This window comes from Onychostruthus taczanowskii, unplaced genomic scaffold (genome assembly GCF_017590055.1).
Source record: "Onychostruthus taczanowskii isolate IOZ18803 unplaced genomic scaffold, ASM1759005v1 scaffold65, whole genome shotgun sequence".
In the NCBI taxonomy this organism is placed as follows: domain Eukaryota; kingdom Metazoa; phylum Chordata; class Aves; order Passeriformes; family Passeridae; genus Onychostruthus; species Onychostruthus taczanowskii.
The window spans coordinates 2,850,529-2,877,439 of record NW_024504233.1 but is presented as its reverse complement, the minus strand read 5'-3'; the positions used below and the strand labels follow the sequence as shown (position 1 = coordinate 2,877,439).

Below are 26,911 nucleotides of genomic sequence, written 5' to 3'. Positions count from 1 at the left end.
ATAATCACTTATTCCAAAAACTACATGCTTCATTTTTTCAAAAATGCATTTAATTCTGAAAGAACAACAAAACACATTAGGGAGGGATTTGGCAATTTCCATTTTGAAATAAACTCAGTAAATTTAAACAAAGTTCAATTTTTTTACGTTAGTAGAACAGGTTAACATCTGAGTTATTAATTACTTTGAATACTTTGAGTATTCCCTCTTGAGTATACATTTTGATGCCATTTGGGTTTTGTCTTTTTCCTTTTATACTGCCTCCTTACTAAAATTATCTACGTTTCATTTCCAGGTTGGGAAAAATGCAGCAATTTAATTATTCTGCCATTATGAATTATTTGTATAATTACTATGTAATTAAGAGTTAATAAAGCAGTAAATATTAATAGCCTGTGACACTTTCTTGCTTGATAGGAAAGAATGTGAAGTAAACAACCTTTCTGCGGGCTCTTTGTGAACCTCGCAAGAACTCAGTATCACCAAGCTAAACCTGTACCTGTATCACTATTATAAGCAGGAAATAAGCTTTTGATTTCTACAGTGGGGAATTAATATTATGGGCTTGCAGCCCAGTTCAGCATTCACTATGTAGTGAAGCAGTTTTCTTTCAATTTACAATCTACACAGAGGAGTTTACTCAAATATTCATGAGTCCTTGCTCTTCTCTTGTTTCTGCCTGATTTTCACATTAAAGTTCTGTTGCTAAACCTATATCCATAAACATATATTAGCAGAGGTGAAGACAGAAATGTAGGAGTAAGTGATAATTTAAGTAGTGGGAGATGAAGACTTTTGGACACATTCAAGACTGTTTACATCCTGTAGCTATCTTTACAAAACCTGAGTCAATGAATTCCAACAAATTTTAACTCAGTACAGACTGACACTAGAATCAGGGCTATAATCTGTTCATTTGTAGAAGCATATGAACTCACCTAAGTAAGTGTTAATCTTATGTTTTTGAACATATTAACTTGTGTTCCCTGTCATGCTTTTCCCTAATGAGCTCCTTTATAACTTAGAAATTTGAAATCCCAAATTACAGCACACAGACACAGACTATGCATGCAGAAAGCTCATCTCCAACTACAACACAAACCCACCAGAACATGCAATGACGAGACACACAACAAACCACTGAGACTACAAAGGTAAGTTTGCTAACAGTTATTTCACCTACTTGTCGATAGAGCCCACCATGTAGTAAACCATTGGAAACCAACAGATTGCATCCAGAAAATGCATATCTGGCCTAAGCAGCAGATGGAATTACAAAATGAAACACAGTATCACAACAGCAGCATCTCTTCGAAAATATTTTAATCAACTGGTAGTTTGGGGTCTTTTTAAAAAATTAACTTTCTTAAACTTTGGCATTATTATGTCAGTTTAAGCAGGGAATAGGTTTTCAGAAAGCTGTGAATCAACAGTTTGCTGTGATCATACAGAATAATCAGAATTAACATGCTTATATTAATAAATGCACCTCTAAAATCAGAAATGTTATGGCACAGGACAATTCCAAATGTAAGAACAAATGAGTAACGTCAAAGACACACTACCAAGTTATACTCCAATGAATGTCTCAGGAGGACTTAAAATAAGCATCAACAATGCTTAATTAAAATGTAAAGTGGAAATCAAATAATCATTTGGGTTTTGTGACACCTACTGCTTTCAAGCCTACTCCCTTTCAGAGGAGTCACTGCAAACGTTGCATAGAGAGAAACAGTAAAGGTGTTGGTTTAATTAGCAAGCAGAGCTTTTACTTCACGTTAATCAGTCAAAAGTGGGTTTAGCTATAAAGTATCACAACAGCATTGAAGTGTGTGAAGTTGGGCACGGTGCTGGCAAAAGGAGCTGGCACTAGAGGGCCCCCTGTGCCCATCTTTGCTCTCACACTGTCAGTGGAAGTGATTTAGCCTCATTTAGGCTTCCAGTTTGTGTAATTCACTGTATGCCATAGTACCTACATAAAAACTTTCTGTTTTGCCAACACAGGTGACTAAGGAGCTGCCTGAGGGAAAGTGGGACACTTCACAGCAGGTCTTTGTAGAAAAAAATCACTTAAACTGAACAGATGTACACAAATGGAAGTGTCAGCCCTGGAATCACAACCTACAAGACATTTTTGCTTTCTTAGCTTGTTCTCTTTTCTGTGTACAGGTAACCTCCATTTCTGTGTCTTTCAAACTGTGATTTTAAGTAGCTGAGCTGTACCAAAGTGTTGCAAAAAATCCCCAAAAAGCTAATTAATTATCAGATTATAAATGAACCAGTCTTGACATAAGCAAATTTGTCTGAAATATTAAAATCAAGTAAATGTGGAAAATTCCAGCAGTCACCACGAGATATAAAAGTAAAAACAATACAGCAGGTTTAAAATTTCATCCATAGCTTTAAATAATTTTAGATAAAATGTGTCTGTGGGTGTCCTTTTGGCTTAAAGAACTGTTTATCTTTGAGTGTAGTTATTAAAAATATACCTAACTGGTCCAGGCTACTAAGTGCATTGTGTTAAGTAGGTTAGTGCTGTCATGTAGCTGTGAAACTGTTATACAGCTTGCTTTTTACAGTGTTTATTAAGCTATTTAATTTTAGCAGTAACATTCACATTTTTGGGGGTAATTTTAAAAAAAGCTTAGCTGAAACATTGGCCATGAAGAATAAGAACACTTAAGTTTACTATGGCCATTAACAGTCAATAAAAGGTCAATTTCATATATGACAGTGACCATGCAGTATGATTTTTGTCATTAACTTTTCTCAAAGATGAGTGTGCCATAATGTTTTTGATTTTCAGCTGGCCATGTGAAAAGGGGTCATCTATTGAATAACAGTAAAATGAGTTTAAAACTTATCAGAAGGTGAAAAAAAAAAAAGCTTTTCCTTACGGGTTATCCAGCAGTAATACAATGGGGTTTAGTTCTTTCTTTGGTCGGTAATAAGCTCTGAGTGGGACAATGAAGTTGTACAAGCCATTTCCAGCAGTTTCTGCTGCAACTATAATCAATTTATTTTTGAATCCATAGGCTTTGGCATCTTCATAGTAGTTATGCTGGCATCCCTAAAATCAAAGTAAGAAACACGTTCAGTGGATGTGAATATTATATCAGATGACCCAAGAGAGACCTGGTTAGACATAAACACTTGAAGAAAAGGAGGAGAGAATAGAGTATTACAGCAAACACTGCACAAACTTCATCTCTGAGGAGAAATCAGAATTTAGCTCTGCTCAGATGCAAGAGACAAACGAGAATGCAGGATTATCCAGTAGCAGAAGCCCCCTTTACCTTATCTAGTCTTAGACAACAGAAGGGTACTTTTTCATGCAGAAGATGACAAAAGGTGGGAGAACTTCCAATATAAGGAGAGTAAGGAGGATAGCCTTTGGCATACCTAAAATAGAAAAAAAACATTTTTCAGTACAGCAAATTACCAAAACACAGCTGCCAACAGCTGTTTTATGGGATGTTTATATATAAGTCCAAGTTTTAGATCAAGTACACAAAGTTAACTATGTTTAACAGAGATTAAAAGAATGTATCTTGCAGCCAGTTCAACAGAACTTAGTGAAACCTGCCACGTTTTTGGGGACTGAAGGAATTTTGCTTGGGTTTTTGAAAATAATCTGTTGTACCATAGTGTGCTGTAATAGTGTTTTGAACTAGAAACTTTTAAGTTAAAAAAGGAAGGAAAGAAAACAGAAATAACTGTACTTCTGCTCTTCCTTCTCCAATTTTTTTTTCCAAACATTTACCAAGAATGAGTGAAGTCATTACCTTTTAGCTTTAATAAGGTACTTTCAAAATGGCTGAAATAAATTCTAAATGGCAAATCCTCTTCCCAGTGATGTGAAATTTCTAATTGGCCTTAGTGTTTTTTTATAGGAGACCTTTTAAATCCTCCAAACTTATCAGAAGGTGAAAAGATGTTTCAGTCTGCACATTTAAGATGACTTGTCCTACTAATTTTTTCTCTGGAGCTTGATAATCTTCCCTGGGGCTTCTCACGCTTGCTACTGGTGGAGATGGAAAACCGCCGGTTGAGGCACTGGCTTAATTGTGTATTTCAGTTTTAACGCCCCTGTCAGCAATCCCAATAAACATAATTGTTCATCTGCACAGCAGGATTGAATCTTCTGGGTTTATCTGAGTAATGCATCATTACTTTCAGTAACACACTAACAAGCATTTTGAATTAGATGTGATAATTTTGTCCTGTACTGCTTTTTTGTCATTCCTGCATTTTGAAGTCACACACCCAGCCCCAGCATTCAAAAGCCTGTTGGATGATCTGTTTATCACTGCGTTCTCATGACAGGAATACTTACCTGTTTACAAATTTGTTGAGTGCTCACTTAATAATTACAGAAAGTACCAAAAAGAAAAAAAAAGGCCCTAGAATATGCCATGAATGTATTGCAATACATGACTGCAGCTTTTACAACTGCAAAGAGAACATCTCCAGCAAACAGAGGAGTTTATCTGTTGGGTGTTTTTGTATTTCAAAGTAGGCTTATGGCTTATTTCCTCGATGGAAATAATTCCATAATTAGACTTCATGGGACTTGCTTACTAGAAGCGCTCAGATTGATGTGCATTTCAAGAAAGATTATCGCTGCTTTTTATATACAGTATTAACTTTTCACTTCATTTACATTTAATATACGTACTCGAAGCCTGCAGACACTTCATCGTCGGACGGGGTGGTTTCATCCTCTGACTGGTCACTGAGCAGGTCACAGGTGGGCAGGGAGGAGGAGTCTGCCACCTCCAGCACCGGGGCGATGCTGGGCCTCCTGCCCTCCTTGCCCCCCTCGGCGGGCAGGGCCAGCGTGGCACCGCTGGCCCCGCGGCACCCGGTGTCCTGTAAATCGATGGCCACCGTCCCTAGGGGCAGGGAAAACATCTCCTCAGAGCTGCTCAGAACGTTTGAACGACATTCCTGGATTTACTGGGGATTGCCTGGCAAAGCACTGACAGCAACACTATGCTGGTTGTGTTTATTCCATTAAAATAAAACAAATATTTCAACTGTACTCAAGGAAAGCAACACTTTTCCTGACAATTAGTCTACGTCTTCTTGTTAACTACTTCTTTTAAATCACACCTTATACAATCAGTCCATATCAATATGCATCAACAACCTGCAGATTTTACTTATGGTGTTTTTAAAATTAAAGAAGCTCATGAAAACTCGCTATAAACAATCAGGTATGAATAACAAAGAAGTACTCATATGATCTGCCCATTTGTTTAGCTTTGCATACACTTCATTTTTACTTTTTTATACCACAGTCTTAAGCAATTTAATTCCACCTTGGTGAGTAAAAGAGAATCAAATTCCATTTGTTTGTTTGGGGGTTTTGGTTTGTCTGCTTGTTTGTTTTTGTCTGGGTTTTTCTTTTGTTTGGTTTGGTTGTTTTTCTGTGTTTTTTTTTTTTAATATGAGGGCAAATGTTTGAAGTTGTTATATTAATTCTTTCTATTCATAATTACAGTTTCTTAAAAGTTTAGGAAGATGCTTTAAAATGTACTACTCATTAAATAAGAATAAGTTGTGATGTAATCTTTTTTTTTTTTTTTTTACTTACCCATGCTGGCTATTATACTGTGTACTGGTAACCTAGAAGCTCCGTGGTAAGATAATTTTGATTCATGGTTTTTCCTATGCTTTTCTTGCTTCTTAAAAGCAGAATTCTCTTCTTTGGTGATATTTATATAAAAGCATATATCAGTAGAACTCATGATATATCGAGGACCTGGATTCAGCAAAATGTTTTTGTTATCTTCCTTTCTAACACCAATCAGACAGACTCCAAACCTTAATTAGAAAAGGAAAGGCATGGTTCATTTTGCATAGTCCTGCAAACACCAAAATTTCCATTGTCAAAAATGAACCTCAGGTATATTTTTATTCTTTGCACATTATGAAACTTTGCAGCTTTCTGGATGACAAGGATGTTTGAAAAATGTGTTCTGCTAAATAGGCCACATCAAATCAAGCAGATTTTATGAGCTCATGAATTCCTAGGCAGTTGAGTGTTTTTCGTAATGCCCATTATATTCTCCTAATATTGTTTTAGTTGATTTTTTCTGTCAGATGAATAGTCCTTTTTGGGAAAAATATTGGTAGAAAAATGGATACTCAATATGAAAAAACATTAATCATGTTAAATTGTTCCATTATTTATAAGTAATGGAAACCATTTTCATAATTCATTTTTGCAATTCATTCTTAAAAATGTATTTGATTAGTGACAGAAAATAAGGAATTACAGCAAAAAAAACCCTCTTTCTCTCCTTGATTAAATATGAGAATAAACCTAGCATTTAGGGTTTGATAAATGCTTATTTTATCAAATATATACAAACATACATGATTTGTGTTTATTTTGCACGTTCATCCCACAGAGCAGCACTGGATAAGTGATGCATCATCTAGGCCTTAAAGCAGGTATGTTACCATCTAACAGAAAAAAGTTTTATGTTTGAGCAATCACCAGAATGTACCATGTGACACCTTTAAATTGAACATTTTCCATAATATGAACAAGACACAAAGGAAGCCAGATTTCCAGCCAAGTCCTAAATAAATTTAAAAAAAAAAACCCACACCCTCCCACCCATTAATTTCTAGATTGTTTTGGAGTTGGAAAAGGATTGGTGTTCTTGAAAAACCTCCAAACGGTGCCCTTTTTTTTTAGTTGTCCGGCTTATTCTTTTTATCTTTCATATTCTATTCTCTTAGAGTAAGATGGGCTGTACAGAATGAACATAAGCTTTAACCTGACCAGCTCCAACTCACAGAAATATTAGAGGCCAGATACTTAAACCCAGGAACAGATCAATGTGTCTTTAGTGCAGAGCTATCTTGCAGGCAAAAGAAGTAATTATTTCTTTGAACTTTTGATAGTTGGTAAGAAAAATAAACATACTTTTTATGTGCATGGAAAGAAGCATATGTGAAGCTCTTCCCCTCATACTCTGCAAAAAATGTACTTTCTTCCAGGTTGATGTGATACACTTCATTACCAGAGCATCTGCCATACATTTTCTGCCATTGTTCTGGCGATTGCTGACTCTCCCTGAAACACAAAGAGAATAATTTAACACTTAATGCAAAATTCTTATTGATCAGAATGGTATTTCGTGTAAATAGAAACTACAAATGTCTACTGAAAAGGTCCTGTAAGCTCATCTGAAAGAAGTATTTGAGATCAAATCTTGGTAATATTGTAAGTACAGAGATTATTTTAATGTATTAAAGAGCATTTTCTGCTAAGTAATAGACATACAAGAGTATGTACTTTAATATCAGGAGAGAGGTGGCTCAATTACTTTAAAATCACACTACAATAAGTAGATCCATGGCAGCTTGAAGATGACAGCAGCATTCTCATTACATTCATAAAGACAGTTTTTTCACATGCTTTGTGGCAGACTCTTTGGTTCCTGTCTGAGTACCATTAATAACAACTTAAGTAGGAAAGAGTCATTTGTCTTTGGTCATTTGATCTGTAAGAGAGATTCTTCTCATTTGCTTATCACTGATCTTTACACCCTCTGGGTATTTTTGGTTCCTGCGGCTTGTAGACTATTACAAGTACATAGTTTCTTTTCTCTATTGCAAGACAATAAATTACAAAGCAGATCACCCTTTATTCTATGCAGCTGCTGCCCTTAATGCAAACAATTCAAGCCTCAGCAACCCCAACACTTGTAGCCCTGGAGCTCCTGGGAACTTCTTGATTAAGTTTCACTTGGAAACAAGGTTCTGCCTGCATGATTTTCACTGGAAGTAACTGATGCATACATACGCAGATATGTGCAGATAGGTCATGAATCTGACAGGTGTGTACTGTGTTTGCCACTTGGAGTGAAGATCTCAAGATCCTGAGTCATGCTCCTTTAATGCTCATTTTCTATGTTCTCAATACTTTAACACAATTTGTAGTTTTCTTCCATTTACCATGTTTTTTCACTCTCATCATGAAAACATTTTGTTTCAAGATGAAAAGAAGTATACCATTTTTATTGCAGCACTATAAATAGTGAACTAGGTATAGAACAGCAGAACTAGCCATGTAATTTCAGAACATTTTCCCTTATTTCACTTTTCCCCCTAAAATAAAATGGTCACCTGTTTAATGTCTGCTTGGTTCCAGTGAGTTGTCTGAAAGCTTCCCATGGGGCTGTACTGTAAAGATCAATTAACTTCAAGTCAGAAAGGTTATTTTCTTCCAGTATTTTGTATCATCAAACAAATCCTAATAGAGTTGCATTACTAGTTTAGATAACCAGGTAACAGTTAAAGATAAATGTTAAGATTATTAATTAAGATTGATAATTAGATTATGAATAAGATTCAAGGTAGAATTTTGGTGTCCCACAGACTAAAGTTCTGAATTCCACAAACAGCTGAGAAGACAACAGGATTATTTGCATCTCCTTAATAGTATTTAAAATTTGAGTCCTACATAAGGTTTAATGCAGGTGTTAATAGCAACCATGATAATAAAAGGATAATTAAACAGGAACTAATGTAAAGGAAAGCAGTTCACTATTAACATTTGAAGTCCATTTAAGAAATTATTTTCATTATGTAGATCTAATTTCGCATTTGATTTGGTTTATAAATTCATGTATATGAAATTTTTATTTCCAGTTTAAATAATCTGCTTTCACCTAGACAATATTTGGATATTTTGATAATATTTGAATATTTGGATATTTTTACATAGCCGAACTCACTGCTTATCAGACTTCATCTTTCATATGCATAAGTAATGGTAATTTCACCTCCTTTAACAACTAGCAGTTAATTTACCTCTTGTTCAACAACAGAATACATATGGAAAAGCAAAAAAACAACCCCCTCTGAACTATAAATTGGTCAAATCCAAAGCAGCTTTATGTCTGCAGTACAATGACAAATTGGAGTCTGTCTGAGAATAAATGCTCTGAGGAGTGCTGACTACAGAAGATAAAAAATAACTAGACATTTTCACTTTTTCAGTCTTTCTGTATAAATATAGAAGAGTACTGTTACAGTAACATGTATTGTACATTCTTACTGAAACACCCATTATTTTAATCCTTCTGGATTCAAAGTAATGCTACAACTATTTGTGCAAAAACATTTTTCTTTTTGCTCCTAGTATACAATGACCAGACTAGAAAAGAGTTAGTTTTATTATGCTGGTGACATCTATTAATTCTGATTGCAAAAGAAATCTTAAGCACTTTTGAATTCTGTGACAGTTACTTTGCATCACAGTTGGGAATCTGTAAATGATCAATGTGACTCTGTTAAGCAATGAAATGCTGCGGTCCCTAAGTACAGCATAAAAAAATTCCCTTTTATGTGTTTGGTTTAGTGCTGAAGGAAAATTCCCTGACAGCTGTTAGGAACACTGCTCTTCTTTTGCGCACATGTAACATGAAATAACTGGAACAGGCTCTGGATCCTGTGCATGTCACAGAATTAAAAGGTAGGCAGATAAAAAATGTATAAAGAATGTATTTCATCACGGTGCTCAGCAGGTATCAAAACAATGTTTTGTTGTCTTCCTACTAGGAGATTCTAGTGCACAGTGCCACTAAAATCTTGACATTTGTTGTTCTCAGTAGTAACAGTTCTAGGATGAATTTCTGTTTTCCCCATTCTGGGCAAAGGGGAGTACTAGAAATGTCATATATAAGGTTAAATAACTCTGCTTATAAACATATACATACTGACTTCATGGTTACTTGAAAAAGAAGTTAGCCTGTTACAAGACTTATGTATTGTATATGCAGCTATTCCATTTCTACAAATATATTTAGAGATTTACTCTTTATTGCAGCTGTGCGCCCACAACATTTCAATCACTACCTTATTATTCCAAAAATACAGCATAAAAGAGATACACCAGATCTGGTAAAATTATTTTAGTGAATTCAGGGAAGTTCTACTGTGACTATGCAGTCTGCAGAGACACCATGATTCTGCACCCCTTCCAGGTGTGGTCATGTTAAAAATAAAAATCATGTACGTTTGTTTGCCTCTTAACATACAGGCACAGAAGAGCAAATACCATATGTCATCAAAAACCATTTTTTTTTTTTTTTTTTTTTTTTTAGTTCATTGAAACAGACCTTGAAATCAACCTATTAGAATATGTATTCTTAGGACTTGTTAGTGCTCGTAAGTAGAATTTTCTGATAGAGACACTTCAATCTACTAAACCAGAAATTAATTTTTTTCATATTTTATATGGTGGAAGTGGCACAACAACATGCAACAAACTCTTAAATACTGGGGGGAGCGGTGTTCTCTTCAAAACTATACTGCCTTGATGCATTTTGATGCTTTTATTGTGCAGATAGTTCCATTTTCTTTTTTAAAACTGTAGTTGTGTGGGAATTCAGGGTAAGCTGTTTTCCAAATATCAGCTATGACTTTTTCAAGTTGTTTGGGTTTTTTTTTATGGTAGTATATACTTACTGTCCCCTAGATGTATGAACCAGCAAAGTGATTAATGTAGAAGTAGCTGGACATATACAATTTAGTGCTAGCATAGCATATTTGAATTCCTCTTCACATACAACATGATCTGTAGGGAAAAAAAAGAAGGATGCGATTTTTTTACAAAAATACTTCCAACTGAACAGAATTTTCCCTTCCTTTTCTAGGAATGGACAATGGTGAAGATGGATCACTCAAAAGTAGGCCCAAGATCTTAATTTTCTGCTTGAACCTTGGAAATCAGATGTGTGTGACTTTTCCTATCTAGGCTATCTAACATGCATGGCTAGGAAACAGAAATTATTCTTTAATGTAACTCACATATACCTGTGACCATATTGCAATGGCTATAAAAAGGGACAAGCACAAAACTTGTAACTGCTTGTCAGTGTAGAAACAAAGTCAGAGAGGTTTTGTAAAACCATAAAGGCTTTAATACTAAGTCAGTTTTTTCCCCTCTGAATTTGCTCTTTGGTTCTTTTGATGGGATCAGAATTTGCTTCTAATCAGAAAGAATATTACAAGTAGTACAGCTGATGATCATAACATAGGCACATGAAAACTGCTGAGTAAACGCAGGCAAACAACCTCCCCAGCTACACCTGAACTATGCTCATCTGTTTCTGGTTTCACGAACGTGTCACTGAAATCCTCAGAACCACCTTGCCTCTCTAAGATGCTTTCCTGACAGAATTTAATGTATAGCTATAAGCATGAAACTTCCTGAAAAATAAAAGTGAAGGCATATTGTGCCTTCTCTGTCCCTTTTATTTTGAAATATCTAGAGGCTTTTCAGTAACAGAATCATTTACTACTGAATTGAGTAATTAATTCTTCTATTTTCTGAAGATCAGGGCCTATTTAAATGTCATAGGCAAGGGATGAATTTAGTTATACAAAGACACTGTCAAACGTAGGACAAAATGAGATTTTTTCTTCCTGTAAATATATTTCAGCTGTAGCAATTAAATATTTTCTGCAGAAAATGTTTCAGATAGAAATATGTTCTTTTAGTTGACCATATGCCATTAATAAATCTACTTGAATTTCAAACTAGAGAGGGTAAGGCATAGTCTGTGCTTGAATGGAATATCTGCAGTCCATTACCATTAGTGAGATGACAAAGATTTATGGAAGTGAATACCAACTTCCTGACACTGAAAGAAAGAGAATTCTTGCTATTTTTTATTTGTATAGGATTTTGCCAAATAACTTCCCCTTATTTTTTGTCTGGAATGTTGTCATATTATAGCTATTTTGAAAATACAAGAAATTAAAAACACACAGTGTAATGATTTCATCATCTACTATTTCAGATCTTGTATTTCAACCCAATTGTACATGCTGGCCAATATACAAATGGAAGTTAATAAATCACGGATGGCACAATGAAGATGAAAACTGTAACTTCAATCCTAACATCTATGGTGAACTTTCTTGGCAGATGTCTGTGTAAAATGTTATGTTACCAAAGAATACAGCACACAGCAAACAGAGACTGCTGTCCTCCAACAGCCTCTTAATCATGTCTATAAGACATTCACATGGTGTTGTCAAGTGTTTTTACATCAGGAGCCTTGGAGCTGGACTTGTGGATTATTTCTGCACCTGTTGGAGACTTTGATCTTCTGCAGGTAAGTTCTTCTATTAGACACAGACCAGGTCAAAAATGCCTTGCTCATTTCTCCAATTATTTGACAGTTAACTGTGTTTTCTTTGTATGCTCAGGACTTGTATTGAGGAGGATTACACACAACTTTATTTGCTGCATCTTTCAGAAGTGAGCAGGGAGGAAGCTGGATGACAGCTCTCCCACTCCTCAGGTCTGGGACATCAGTCGTGTCCCCTGACAGCAGGTACCAGAATCAGCAAATTACTCATCCAGTGTGACAGTGAGGCAGCCCAGGAAATTGCAGTTTGTCTTGAAGTGAATATTAAATACGTCGAATCAGCTTGCCAGAAAAAGAAGTCTTTTGATTGAGTTTATACTAAAGAAATATTACATGTAGAATTTCCCTAAGTTGCTGTTTCTGTTAAAAATATATTTTGACAGCAGTTTTGTTGCTAAGTCTGTCTCAAATGGATGTAGTAATGCAGTGGGGTGAGTTATGGTTTCTGTGATGTTACTGAGGATAAAACAGACTCAAAATACTGATTTATGCCTGCAGCAGCAGCCATGTGGTAAGAATGACCTAGACCTAGCACAATTATTCTGAGAAACCTTACTTCTGTCAATTTGATAAGTTAACATGACCACTACCAGATCTGATAGAGAAAAATGCCCATCCATTACCTCTAGACTATTTTTATCTGTAATTGGACAGATTAATCATCTGCTGCATTCAATATCCATTTAGGTGAATCTGGACTATGTTCCTTTGAAATAAACTACTGAAGCTTTGATGTCAGACTTCAACAATCTGTGCTAATTCATGGGTGCATTTTGAATAGATAGGGAATGTCAAAATGTATCCCCATTTCCTGGAATTGTAATTATATATAATTTCCAAATATTCAAAGTAAAGGATATATACATACACACACACACACACACACACAAAATTATAAAAGTTTTAAGTTCAGCTCAGAAAATATGGAATTTAGTAGTTTCTGAATTGCATAAATATATTGCTCTGCTGTGGATAATCTTCACTTTATTTCCCATTTGTGCTGAAATACAAGGCCAGGAGCTTGCACCAAGGGTACATGGCTTTTTGTAGACTTGTGTGTTTGAAAGAAAAGTGGGAATATTAAGAATGTAACTGCCAGCATTATTGAAAGGAAAACTGGGCATGTCAAGGCATTTTTATATTGGAAACTACTAGGGAGAAACCAAAGTATTTCAGCTTAAGAGATAAGAAAGTTGCCCATCTGATCACTGTCATATTAATAGTGGCAGTGTATTTAAAGCGTTCACACCTTAAACTTTTAAAGGGCTTTGCTGGGACAAACATTTATGCTGCTGTAGCCATGTCAGTATGTCAATATTTTAAACCAAGTAGTTAAAATCCACTGTAAAAAATATCAGAAGTCACAGAATGCAAGGATGTATGTGTGACATCAGGTGGAAAGTCAGGAAACCTGACTTTCTGGCAGGTCATATGAGCCTCGCCAAGATGCCTCTATTCTCTTGCTTTGAGGACAAAAATAAGTTCTCATTCTCTCATTAAAGACAGGAAAGATATTTAAATCTGGTTCCCATCTTACACGATGGGAATACATTATGACAATTACTTTTCCTATATACTGCTCCCTACTCCTATAGGAACATGCAGTCAATGTCTGAATTTCAGGACTGCCTCATGCAAGCTAGGAGGACTGGTCAACCTAAAATAAGCGGCTGAGAAACTGGGCTTCTAGTGCTTTATACATTTTTAATGTAGTTAAAAGTTAAACTTTAGTTAGGAGGACTATTTGGTTGTACTTCTAAATTCAAAAACTTGATTTTCGACAGCGGTAGTATCTAAACCTGTGTGTAAAGAAAAAAAAAAAGGGGGAAGAAGCAATCCTATTACTGACTATTTCAGGCTTATAAAAATGCCCAGTATTGTTCTGGGAAACCTCTAGAAGAAAAGTCATTTTTTCAAGGAATATCAGATTTAAAAGAAGCTTTTACATTAAGGCAGTAAAAAAGCAGCCCTGAATCATAATAGGAAAAGCACTTAGAAAAATGTTCCAGATGGTTGTGACAAATTTCACTCGTAAACACTCTGGACAGGTCTGTAGTCTGCAGCCCCCACTGGGTACATGTTTCAGGATGATGAAGTGTTGGGTGGCACTATTACCAAAGGGGGATCCTCTCAGGAAAATGTGTGCCAACAAATACTATTGTCATGGCTCCAGTGGTGATGCTGAAGTTCAGTTGAAGGAAATTTTACCAAAAGAGCTTTTCTGGGTTTTTCGGTTGCTCTTCTTTGGCTTTTTTTTTTTTTTTTTAATATGGACCAAATTCTGTAACACTTCAAACAGACATGAAAAATTGCCTCTGTTTTCTCTGTTTTCAAAGTCTAGTCATATATAAGCTCCTACAGAGACAAGCCATTAGGAATAATGAAACTCTCTTAAAAGCATAATTTGGAACAACAAATTAACACAGTTACTGATAAAGGAAAGCGGCCATGGCTAAGGGAGCAGGGATTATGTTTGTGCTGGCTGGTTTAAAGGGGGAGATGAAAAAGTACCATCATTCTCATCACAGCATGAGCCTTATTCCCCTCTGTGCCATCTCATGGCTTGAGATTACACTTTTATAACTTCAGAACTGCTGCTGATGGGGCTTTTTCTTCTTTCTAACACAGTGGTAAATTCCGTAGCTTTTGAAATTACAGCTTTAACTGTTGCTCTGGAGCCGTTCTGCTGGAATTCACTTTTTCATCACATTCTGGGATGATGGAGGAGACTAATATTTTTCCATAGAGTTGTTTTTATTTTTGCATGAATCAGCAATCTTTTCTTCCTTGAAATATCATTCAAGAAAATAGAATTTTCAAAATTGCAGCTGAAAAGGAAAGCTTCTCTTCTACTTCAGAGCTATTTCTCCAAAAGTACTTGTGCGTTTTTGCACATGAGCATTTGGACATCTGTGTACTTACATATGTGACTGTTTGCATATAGACAGAAAGAAACACATATAACACACAGAAATAGTTTGTCAAATAAAAGATCTTAATCTCTTCTTATAGGAGTGGATTTTCTCAGATTTCTTAATATCATTTTGCATTTTACGCCGTGGTTTCTAAGGCATGCATTTTACTAGATATAGAATTAAATTCTATGTCTCTTTCCAAAATATTTGCAAGTAATTAAAATAATGTTTTCCATACCACTCGGTAGAAAACAGTCCAATGAGAATATTTTTCCCTCAATCATTTGTTGGACTAAATCTGAATAGATCTCATACACCCCTTAGTAACTATGTTTTAGTACACAGAAATGCATTACAGCCATGGGTACAGTAAGCTGGAGACCTACCTGGATCTGGAGCGAAGGAGTAGTTATACATCAAATAATCATACTCTCTATATTATGTAGCATAAAATTATTAATTATTACAAGTGCTTGTAAAGTGAGTCTTTACCATGGCTAGGATGTGTATTATTTTACAAAACTGCACATTTAATCAGTTTCTAAGTAGTAAATATGCCCAGGGGTTCTCCCTTTGTTCTGTTCATGAAACAAACTGTCAAACACTAACGAGTGCTTCAAATGACAGCAATCTTCTACTTACCTGCAAACTTGATGTGGAATTTATTCTCAGGCTTCAGTATCTGAACATACAAAGGACAATTTGGAGCAAAGTCTTTAACTGCCCATGCTCTTAAAATGGTTTGGTGATCCTAGAAGAAAGAGTACCCAGGGGTGCCAATGAAATAAAAATAACCATGTCAGATTAGAAAAGGAATCTATTCTCAGACTTGCTCCATTGAAGAAAACTCATTGTAAGCCATGTGGCACCAGCTGGTATGGATGTTCATGTGTAAGTTATATAATTACTATTACTTATTAATTTCCAGCAATCTTCCACTAATAAGGTATTTTGAACCTCTTCTATCTTTCTGCAAACGCTAATGATTGTGTTATTTGGAAAAAGGTAGCATTTGGATATGGAATGATTGTGTGAAAACTAAAGATGGCAGTGATTAGTCATGTCTAATTAATGAAGAATTATGTAGCATAGATGTCCTTCCAAAGAGACTCATAATTAAAATAGCATTAAATGACGACATCAGAAACGAGAGTTTAAAATTGTGAGTAGTTCTAAAAATATCAGTTTAATTAAAAGCAGATCGGAATTTTTGTGGAACTAAAACATTTGCACAACTGATGTGAGGATTTAGCCAGCCATTAAGCAAAGATTCCAAGAGATTTTTCAGACTGTTAGTTTTTATTCTTGTTACCACATGGCAAGAATGAGTTAACTGCAGGGTGAATACTGCTATCCATAAAAGTCATCTATGTGATAATTCATTAATATTTTGAATTTTGTGACATAAGACTAATTTCAGTGTATCATCCATCGGTTTTTATTTATTTCAAAACAAAAAGAAACAGAGCAGCATCTAGAAAGCCATTCCTGGATACATTCAAGAAATGCCTTTCCTAGTCATGAAATTGGTGGTATTTAAAGATAAAATATAAAGAATGATTCATTATGTTTGCATCATCAGCAGTAAGAAAAGGTTTCAGACTTGTGAACACAAGGGAAAATCTCTGCCTGGAACAGAGTGTAATTGACATTTTCAAACCATAATATTTTATTATCAATTGAGATGTTAGCAGGTTTTTCTACTAGAAATACTAAAATGGAGTCATAAGAGGACAGCAAAATATCTTATTTCAAGTTTTTCTTATTAGTAGCTTTATAGATGTAGGATTGCTCTGCCCAGTCAGCATGGGTGTAACCTGCTGTAGGTTTTCCTTGTATGCAGGCTTTTTTTTTTTTTTTACTTTTCTATAACATATGGCAAGTTACCCTCCTCAGGATTTTGTGTTTGTGTGTGCTGTTGGGTTTTTTCCTGTTTTCCTTAAGGTAGTGACACACCAACACAGCTTAGAAGCAGCAAATGACTGGGTAATGTTCTAGATGGCTGTCACACAGCTATGTTACATGCCTAGAAATAGTTATCTCTATGTTAGATATTTTCTTGGATTTTTTTTAATTATAATTTTTTAAAATCCTGCTTTTATCAGAATGTGCAATGCCTGTTAAATATAAGAATGAAGATTTCATTATAAAATTATTCAAATGTCACTATTTTGTTAAAAACTCAAATAAACCTAGACCTATAGATCAACTCAGTGGGTATGCACTGTTAATCTAATAACCTTGCATTATTGTTTCTTTTTTTCTCTTTCCACTTGGTATATCCATGTGTTTGTATACAAAAGCTGCTTATATGGTTCCCAAGTTTTTTGCTGTTATTCTCCCAAATTCCAGACTGAAGAAGCACTCCAAGGAAGAGAAAGAAAAATACAGGTAGGCACCTTAAGTGATTTCTTAGATTCAGTCAGTATTGTGGCTCTCTGTTTTAAAATGTAGCAATTTCTATGCTATGTTGCAGTCATTTTAAAAAAACATTCACATTTCTCCCAATATACAGTATGCATGTACACACAACAAACAGAGGTAAGTGAAACAAAATTATGCTTCTGTTCCCATTATTAAATATTTGTGTCTTTGGAAGGTGAATGAAAAAATATATTCTCTTCTATGTGATCTCCACACAATGAACTGCAGTCAGTGATCAAAAATTACCACAGATACAAATAGTGATTAATATAGAGGTGATATTTAAGTTCATGTATGAAAAGCTCAAGTTTTAAAGTAGGTGTATTTAAATAATAATAATAACTCAAGGAAATGCATTTAATATCTATTTTAAAGTAGTTCTGTTCATTGAATCTCTTTTTTGCCACACATAACTTGATAAATTAGTTATATCCTGCTATGTTTGCATCCATATTGTGATGCCATTAAGGCATTGTAATTTAGATTGCCAGTACAGCAGAGTCACACAATTTAATTAATGAAAGGGGAAAATAAAGTGCTTGAATTGGACCATCTCTGAATTTTCAGAAAGCCTCAGAACAAAGCTGTCAGCAACAGCAAAAGTGTTGTCACTAGAAGCTATTAACTAACAAAACAGCAAGCAATGAACAGCCAGGGGTATCCATGGCAAATGAGTAAATCCTCTGCTTGAGCATTGTAGCTGGGGGGACAAAAACCCGCATGGCTTCAAAAAATCACTTGAGTATCAACAGCTCTTCTGGTCAGGAATCTCCTTTTATTTTGACAGCTGTCATGCACAGGAGAGGATCCAAGGCTCTTATAGCAGTTTGTCAGCTTCTCAACAACAGCAGGGTGGAAAATCAGTGGTACTTATAAAGATTGTTACTGGGATGACAGCTGAACTTCCTTCAGCCCTGTGACAAACAAACCTGCTGTATACTAACATGAGGCTGGAGCAGTGTAATACAATAAATTTCATTTCACAGCCCTAGGGGGCAGTAAGACAAAATAGTTTTTTAAAAATGTAAGAACTTTCTACTTGCAGAATAAGTAATTGCATTCCCTCTGAAAAGGCAATGTGGCAGCAAAAGAGAGAACAAGGCAGAGAGGCGACACCTTGTTTCAAGGTTTCAGATCCCACTGACCCTGAGATATCATTGTGGCCCAGGGGAAGGGACCAGGAGAAAATCTTTGGTGCCTGTTTGTGTGCTCCAGGTACAAAGAGAAATGAGATTTGATAGAAGTCTGTAGTGGCAGCTGAAGTGTGCCAGGTACCATTCTGATGTTTCCTGAGGGCAGAAAGCAAGAGCTGCAGTGAGCCACAGCTCCAGAGCCAAACCCGCACCATGCTGGCCACAACGGATGGGAGCTCTGGGAGCTCCATGCAGAGCCCACTGCCTGCCCTACAGCACAGCCCAGCAGAGCTGAAAATTGTCTTTTCTTTGCATAAATTCTGAAGCAGTTATGAGCAGAGATGAACAGCTGACTGGTGGTGTTGCTGTTCTTAATGCTGCATAAACCCTCCCAATGCAGTGTAAATCACACACTGATTTTATGACATTTCTCATATGTAACCACTGTGCAACTCTCAAGTACATTATATGAAATGAGATGTTGTAGCTGATTTATTCTGAATTATGAAATCATGGCTGATTTAGATAAGACACTAGGGCTATTTTGGAATTTTTCAGTTTCCTAGAAGTTACAAGTATTTTTCCAAGTATTTGCAAGAACTCTTGCTTGTTCTTAATTTTAAATACCCCAGACCCTCTGTCATTTCCAAGCAGTAGTTCTGCCTCACTTGACTACTCTGAGATTATTCACTGCCAGTTCAGTGGCTTGCACTGCTGTATTTTCAGGAGTCTATTGCTGACGAATCAAATTCAAAGTCCTTAGGTAAGTAAGTTTAAATGTTATAGCAGGAGCACAGGTTTGTGTCTCAGGGAACTCAGTGAAATTCTGCAAGGGATGGGTCCAGAACAGGATCTTTAGCTAAGATCTTTTAACTAAGTTCTGATGGCAGATGAAGTAATAAGTGACAGAGATATTAAGTAATGCTACAGATATCATGCAAAGCTCTCATTTTCCATTTTTTACTATATGTCTTTTCAACATTTAGAAAAATAATTGCTATGTCTTCCAATGTAGCACCAAAACAGTATTTTTAGTTGAGATTGCTTAAAACATAATTACTGAATTATAAATACTGGTTTCTGTCTTGTTAGCCAATTTATAAGCACCTTCAGGGATATCAGACTAATACTGAACCCCTTTGGAGTTCAAGATTGAACCGAATGAGGCAAGACAGCAATAATTTCTTGTAGTGCACATAGTGAAAAATTTCAAGTTAGGTTCATATATCATCCTCAGTGGAATTTTTTTCTGCATATCTGTGATCAGTAGATCATTTCATTAGCTGGAAGAGTTCTAGTTCATACAGTTTTATTCTTTTATCAGAGATGCACTGCTAATACAGAAGTTTGTATTAGCAGTGTTCCTTTGTGAACAGTAACTTACCTGACTACAAATAACAACGAGCATGGGCAAAGCCACAGAAACTTATTTAAAGAATCTTGGAGTTTTTAATTTTTTAAAATGGCCAATATGAAAAATGGTCAAATAGTCTCATATATACTGGTTACTTGTATTAGTCACAAATTTATTTATTAAGTTGAATTCAGGCTTTACTTCATTAGTAAATATGCCAGTCAGTTGATACCTGTCTCTTTTCTGATTTAGTAAGTACAACTGATGAAATTGAATATCTAGAGCAGTTCAGGTACTTTGAATACTGACAGAGTAGCATTCTTGGAAGTGATTAATGATCAGTTATAAATGTATCTACGTATCTACTGTTAGAGTACTTTTATATTATTCTGCCCTTGCTGCATATAAAAGAGCTGAGAAGGAGTAAGGGCATTAAAACCTGTCCATCCTCTCATTTCTCCCTCCCCAACTTACAGCTGCTGTCCTGTCCACCTCACAGCGGCTGCTCAGGATGAAACAGGCTTCAGCATTGTCCATCCTGGAAGAGAGGAGACAGACCTGTCACAGCCCAAGCAGGTACCCACTGAACTCGTGTGTCACAGTCACAGTCTTGCACACAGAAACAGAACACAGACAAAGTTGAGTCTGTTCTCATTTCTTACCCTGGTGACAGTAAAAGCTGTGCCAAAGTAGAAAAAGCAGAGTGGCCTCAAACTTAATTTGTAAAGTATCTATCTGCCATGAGTATGGAAGGTGAATAACCAGCACCAGTCTGCCTGTGTAAGAGTGCAATATGCACGAGTTATTACTGGTAAGAATGAACAAGAGGGGGCAGGTAATAGCATTGTCTTGCCTAGTGAGAGCATAAAGTTGGTTACATGTACAAGAATAATGTGTTTGGGATAAATAACAGACATTTCTGTGTATATATGCTTAAATGAACGATTCCAGTTCACAGTGCCTTGATTAGAAGAAATCATGGGAGCTCTATGAAATTTCAGCCAAGCATAGGAGTAGCACTGGGAAGACATGGTTTTTACCAAAGTTATAGGAAAGAAAATTCAGTAAAATTAGATGAGATTTTTTTGCAAAAATGCAGTTTTTTATTAACTGACTATTCACTACTGATGCAGTCACCCAACTGCTGGCAGTTCTTTACTTTTTGGTGTTACCTTTATAATGTTATTTTGACATTGATTCACATATAATCTATGGATACATTTTGATAATATGACCCTTCTTGATTATTTTGTTGTTGTTGGTAAACATTACTTTATTTATTAGAGGAATTTTATCATGTGCCTTGTTAGCTCCTCAGTACATTATGTTCTCATTAAAAAGAAATACACCAAACATCTTGAGTACTGGGTTATATTTCATATCCAATGTTCTATTAAATTCCCACTATGCTTCTTCCCTCAGGAGAGGTTGAAAATTATTCTGTGACAGGTACATTCAATTACATGTTCTGCAGGAAAAAGCACAGTTCCACAGCTGACTACCTCCAGGTTATTATAAGTGAAATTCAAGATTATATTTAGGGAACAGCCTAATTTTAATTCTTGTAATGTGTAGAACAAATGTCAGCTAAATCCACACAAGAGTTCCTTCTTGAAATCAGCAAGAAAGGAAAAAGAAAAAAAAAAAAAGAAAGAAGGATCTCTCCAAAAGAAAATTTCTAATCCTGAACAAAGCTTTCTTGTCTTATCAAATTTTAAATACTGTTTTTTCAGTGGCAGAAGTCTGAGAAGGTAATACTGCTCATGAAGTTTCTTACAGATGAGATTCTTGGAAATAACTCCTCTCAGGTAAAGAATGACACAAATAGCCAGACAGGTAATTGCTTAATTTTAGTTATCTACAACACAGAGCAATGCAGATGAATTAAATCAGTTATTTGCTAAGAATCACCTTTCTCTTACTTTGGAGAGTTTAAAGAGATGACCCTTCTGCATGAATTTCACTGTGAATTCCTTTGCAGCTCAACTAATTGAGCACTGGGGGGAGGTGTGTGTGAGGAACTCTGCTTGACTGATGTGTTTTGATAAATGTCATTCACTATTAATTGGCAGAGAGCATCTCTTAGAAGTGATGGAAGTATGTGGTAAGAGGAGGGCTCTGAAGAGTTCAGGTATGTATAGCAGAACAGCTGCTTAATGTTACCAGGCTCAACTTCAAAAAACAAATCTGTACATTGGGTTCAAAATTTCAGATATTAAGAAAAACAAGTTCTATCAAAGAGCTTCGCTTCACCTTCTAAATAAACATGGCTTTCTTTCTAGTACAGCTTTTGTTGCTTGTTAAACTTATTTGTCAAACAGTATGAATGAAAAGTAAAAAAGAATGGTCTTTGCCTACTTAGCTCTCAACAGGTCTTGATCTTTTAGGGCTGAGCCTTGCAGGTAGATAACTCTTTGGGACCACATTGGGATTTGTAACACCCTTCGGACTTGAGCATCCATCTCCGTAGGACACAAAATAACCACATAATAGTCCTGTCAAAATAGAAGAAAAAGGGGAAATAGCCATGGTTAATGTTGCTGGAGAATGAGTCAACATTGACTTGAGATGTCAAAAATGTCTCAGACAAGACGCTGACAGGCAGAATTTATTTCCTCAAAATTTCTCCTTCACATCAATGGGTCAATCCAAACTGCTTCCTGTGCTAGTTGGAAAAGCAAGGATGGTTTGAAGGATCCGTAAGTGCACAAATGAAAAGGAGGGATAAATGGAACATGGGAGAGGAGAATGAGAGCTTAGGCCAGGCTGGTCATAGGAATCTTCCTTTCTGCAATACAGAGATTTCTGCAGAAAGCAAAATGGCTTTGGATGCAGTGCACCATCTGTATCCTTCAGCTTCTCTGTGCACAGAATCATTAAGGCTGGAAAAGATCTCCAAGACCATTGAGTCCAACTCAGTTTCAGCTGTAAAGGGAATCTAAATGAGCCCTTTTAAGTTACCTGTGTAGTATTAGGGCTTTTGTTCTTTGTTTCCAGTGTATCACAGAGTCTGACTCATTCTTCAGCTTAGTTAACGAAATGTTGTGTTTCAATTTGTGTTTGTACCTATAAAGAACTGGATTTCTTTGTTCAATTGTTTATGCCTCTTACTAGCTAATTGTTTTGGGGAATATTTTGTATTTGGGATTTGGCAAATTGCTGCTCAGCCGTTTGAGGGTTATATTTGTGTGATTCTTGCAGTAGTTAATGAAGCATGATACCACAGGTAACTTAGTAAAAGACATAGAGAACGTTTACTAAAAGGGAGAGTCTGTAGCAAAGGCAATAATAATAAATCCAAATTGATATCTTATGGAAATAAGTTTCTAGATGTTGCATAAGCCATATGACAAGTTTGCATTACCTAGGGAATATGTGTACACTAACAAAATCTGTGTATTCTGTCAACGTCTTTGTCCTTTAAAGTACATGTATTAATTTCTTAATTTCCACAATTCCAAGAGGATCTTATCTCTGCAAGCCTGTACAATGTGCTCTAGGATGACCCTGCCTGAGCAGGGAGGTTGGACCAGATGATCCCCAGTGGTGCCTTCCAACCTGTGTGATTCCTAACCTTGGCAAAAAACAATGAAAAAATGTGAAAATCAAAGGATGTTTTTAATTGTGAGGATTTTTTGATCCAGTCCCAAAACAATGGTAAAAAATAAATTGAGTAGCTTTCATTTATTTTCTGTTTTGGGGTAGAATCTAAGGAATTTGCATGGAAATACCTGTTTCTAAAGACTGGCACAATTCAACAAGACAGTAATTCTACCTATTTAGTCTTTTCCCCTCAACACCTCAATTTAAAATGCATCCAAAATACGTATCTCAGCTTCTTACTACAGGTATAGCTTCCCAATTCAGCTATCTATTCCCAAAATCAGTTTTACAACTTAAGAATAATTTCAGAAACTTTTCTTAAAACAAACAAAGAAAACAACAACCAAACAGTATTTTTTGAAGGGGTTTTTTTGGGTTTATTTTTCCATTCTCAGTACCTGCAGTCTGGGATGGGCATAGAATTCATTTAAGAAATCCATGAGTAAGTCAATCTTCAGAGAGCTCACACACAGCACAACGTGTTTTTCTGTCTGAGCTCTGTATCTGCTGTAGTTTCCTCCGGACTTTTGCCTCTCCATCCACAAATAAGCCAGCTGTTCAAACTGCAAGAGATGCTGATTGTCAGTGGAAAAGAGACCAGTAGGTGAGGGCTACAACTCTAGAATGACTTGGCAATGTTGAATTGTTCATCTCAACCCCCTACGACAAGCTGCCCTTAGCCCCAATACCTTTTTCTTTGTAAAATGCTCTCTAATAACGTAATCACAAACTACAGCAATAGTGCCAGAATCTAACACACACAAACAGTGGTGAAAATTCATTAAAATACCATGGGAGTACACTAAATCACAGGAGTTTAGAAAAGAAAGAATGAAGGCTGGTACCTTATTCCTTTAAGTATTTTATGCCTCTGAGCTCTCTTTTTCTAGTATTGTGACATAATTGCTTCCCTCATATAAAAGGTTAAATTTTCACACACATACTGTGAATATACTTGGAAAGAGGTACCATTTTCGCTTAGTTTGGGCAGTAAATATTCCCAGAGATTTTATAATGTTCTGAAGGTGATGTTCTGTAAACTCTCTTATCTGCCTTATAATTTTTAGATGCAACTTAAATACACAGCAGCTGCTAGTACAGAAATTTTGCCTTTGTCAGCTGAACAATATGTGCAGGTATGAGAATGCTGTAACAGTCCGTAAAGAAACATACAAATACCAGTTCAAAGACTCTTTTAAGTAACACATGCTTAATGCTGAGACCAATTTAACTGTATGGCTGTGTGATAGCATCTTTTTCTCCTCCACATTCCACAGATGGAGAGGCTGGATCATGAATAATAACTGATTACATTTCATTACAGGGTTCAGGAGAGAATGCCTCCCACTCCATTATGTGTATGAAAAAGTATATGAAGCCCCATTATCACTACAAAGGTATAAAATAAAGTAGCTAATAATAGGTAAATTTATGTGAAATTCCAGTAGATTCTAGGTTATTTACTGCTCCTGTGGAGCTCTTGGGCCTGAAGTATGTATCAGAACCACCTTAAGGATGAAATTTCTGTGTCCTAGAAAATTCCAAATTTCATAAACAGAGAACATTTTAGTTTTCAATGGAATACATATTTTACTAATTTTTCACTGAGTGAGAATATAATTGCGTTGGTGCATATGGCTATGAATACATACATTCAATATTTAATTAGAGTGTTAAATAACTTCAAGAAAATTAATGCTGAAAGCTTGAGCTTCCACCCTCCCAAGGCTTGTGTGTTGTCTGCCCACACTGAGCTTTAGTTCTCTGCCAAAGAAGCAGAGACTGCAAACTATGGCTGTGTGAGAAACTTTGGAGCTTCATGGTCTAGCAGGTCTACTGTAAGCTTTGATAAAAATGCAGAGTCTCCCCACATCCTCTTTTGCTGGCACAAGGGCTGGGTGCTCACCAGGTGTGGAACAGTGAACATCCTGGCAGGGTTTCCCATGTAACCTCAGGGTTTCTGTCATCCAGCCTCACCTAATGAGCTGGAAAATGCTTGGTACAAATTTCATAAAGCTGACTGAGTCCTTGAAATACTTGGATTTTCATAAATTGCTCTTTCCCTGTTGAAACTGTTAGAAGTCCTAAACTTAGGCAGGCATGAAAAATTCCTAACTGTGCTGCTGGCTCTGTGTGCATGTGTTCCATACACAGCTGTGAACCCAATTTGCTTGAGTTGCAGATTTAATGAGATTTTTTTCAAGTTAGCACTGAGCTGTAAGAGTAAGAGAGGAAGTGGAGAGAACCAAGATTAGAAACAGGGAGAGCCTGCAGAGGAAAAGCTGTACTCATAAAGAAAGTGCTGGCTACTGTTGTGGGGTTTTTTGTAATTGCTCCATTAATAACACACCTATATCTCAGGATAAAGGAACGACTCTGTGGTACATGACTGGCGCAGAAAACTTTTATCAGCACTTGAAAACTGTTATCAGTGCCCTGTTTTTTAGTATAAATCTAGAGTATAGGAGAACATACAGGAAAAAGGGAAAAAACACAGTAGGAGAGATAGATGGTTCTTTTTTCTGACATTTTCTGTGCAATAATAATAGTAACAATAAATTATTTCAGTTATTGTTCCTTTGTTTCAAAAACAATTCTAAAGAGAAAAAACAAAAAATCCACATTTACCTGTATGGGCAACACCACAAGAGCAACACAGATCATAATGACAACAAGCAGCTTTGAAGGCCATATCTTGGGTGTAACATCCCCAAAGCCCACAGTAGAAAATGTCACTATGCAGAAATAAAGGGAGTCAAAGAGAGTCAACCTGTTTCCTGCTCGTTCCAGATGCTGAATTCCACAAATACTACGTAGAAAAGAATGAATAAAGACATGAAAAATAAAAACTGTTCAAGCTCGATGATATATGTGCAGAGAACTATTTTCAGAATTCATAAATTGCTTAGTAAAGACATTTTTTCAAAGAAAAGTAAAAATTAGTATCAAACCAGAAGATATTGTTACAACTTTCAAGTGTTATTTGTAATAAAAGAAACACATTTTTGATTATTCTAATATGATAGGCACAACTGTTGCTAGGTTTTGCTTAGTGGCTGTTGTGAAGGAGCGCTGGTATATAGAACATCATGGATTGATGCAATTCCTTTCTAAACCAGAACAAAGCAGATGGTATAGAGCTGCCACCATTCAACATTTTTTATAGATATGTTTCAACTTTTTCAGGGAGGTTTGCTGCCGTGGCCAAGAAAAGTGCACATACAGCTTTCTGTAAATCTGTCTCTCTTTATGTTGGTCTCTGGCCCTTTCTGTGGCAAAGTTACTGATGTGAAGCAG

The 26,911-nt window shown here is 36.0% G+C and overlaps 1 protein-coding gene across 2 annotated transcripts in view; it reads right to left on the bottom strand.

The window, feature by feature from the left end:
- Positions 1-26,911, bottom strand: part of KCNT2 (potassium sodium-activated channel subfamily T member 2) — a 115,401-nt gene that overhangs the window by 25,900 nt on the left and 62,590 nt on the right. The window contains exons 10-22 of one of the 2 annotated variants that reach the window (XM_041420768.1): positions 26,243-26,423; positions 24,013-24,177; positions 22,370-22,506; positions 20,486-20,549; positions 15,743-15,851; positions 10,495-10,603; positions 8,149-8,205; positions 6,944-7,093; positions 5,600-5,829; positions 4,679-4,895; positions 3,297-3,402; positions 2,898-3,070; positions 1,184-1,255 (exon numbers count right to left, since the gene is read on the bottom strand). In XM_041420768.1, the coding sequence (XP_041276702.1) occupies positions 1,184-1,255; positions 2,898-3,070; positions 3,297-3,402; positions 4,679-4,895; positions 5,600-5,829; positions 6,944-7,093; positions 8,149-8,205; positions 10,495-10,603; positions 15,743-15,851; positions 20,486-20,549; positions 22,370-22,506; positions 24,013-24,177; positions 26,243-26,423 (1,770 nt within the window). The remainder of the gene's footprint in view (positions 1-1,183; positions 1,256-2,897; positions 3,071-3,296; positions 3,403-4,678; positions 4,896-5,599; positions 5,830-6,943; positions 7,094-8,148; positions 8,206-10,494; positions 10,604-15,742; positions 15,852-20,485; positions 20,550-22,369; positions 22,507-24,012; positions 24,178-26,242; positions 26,424-26,911) is intronic. The other variant, XM_041420769.1, reaches the window with a different exon arrangement.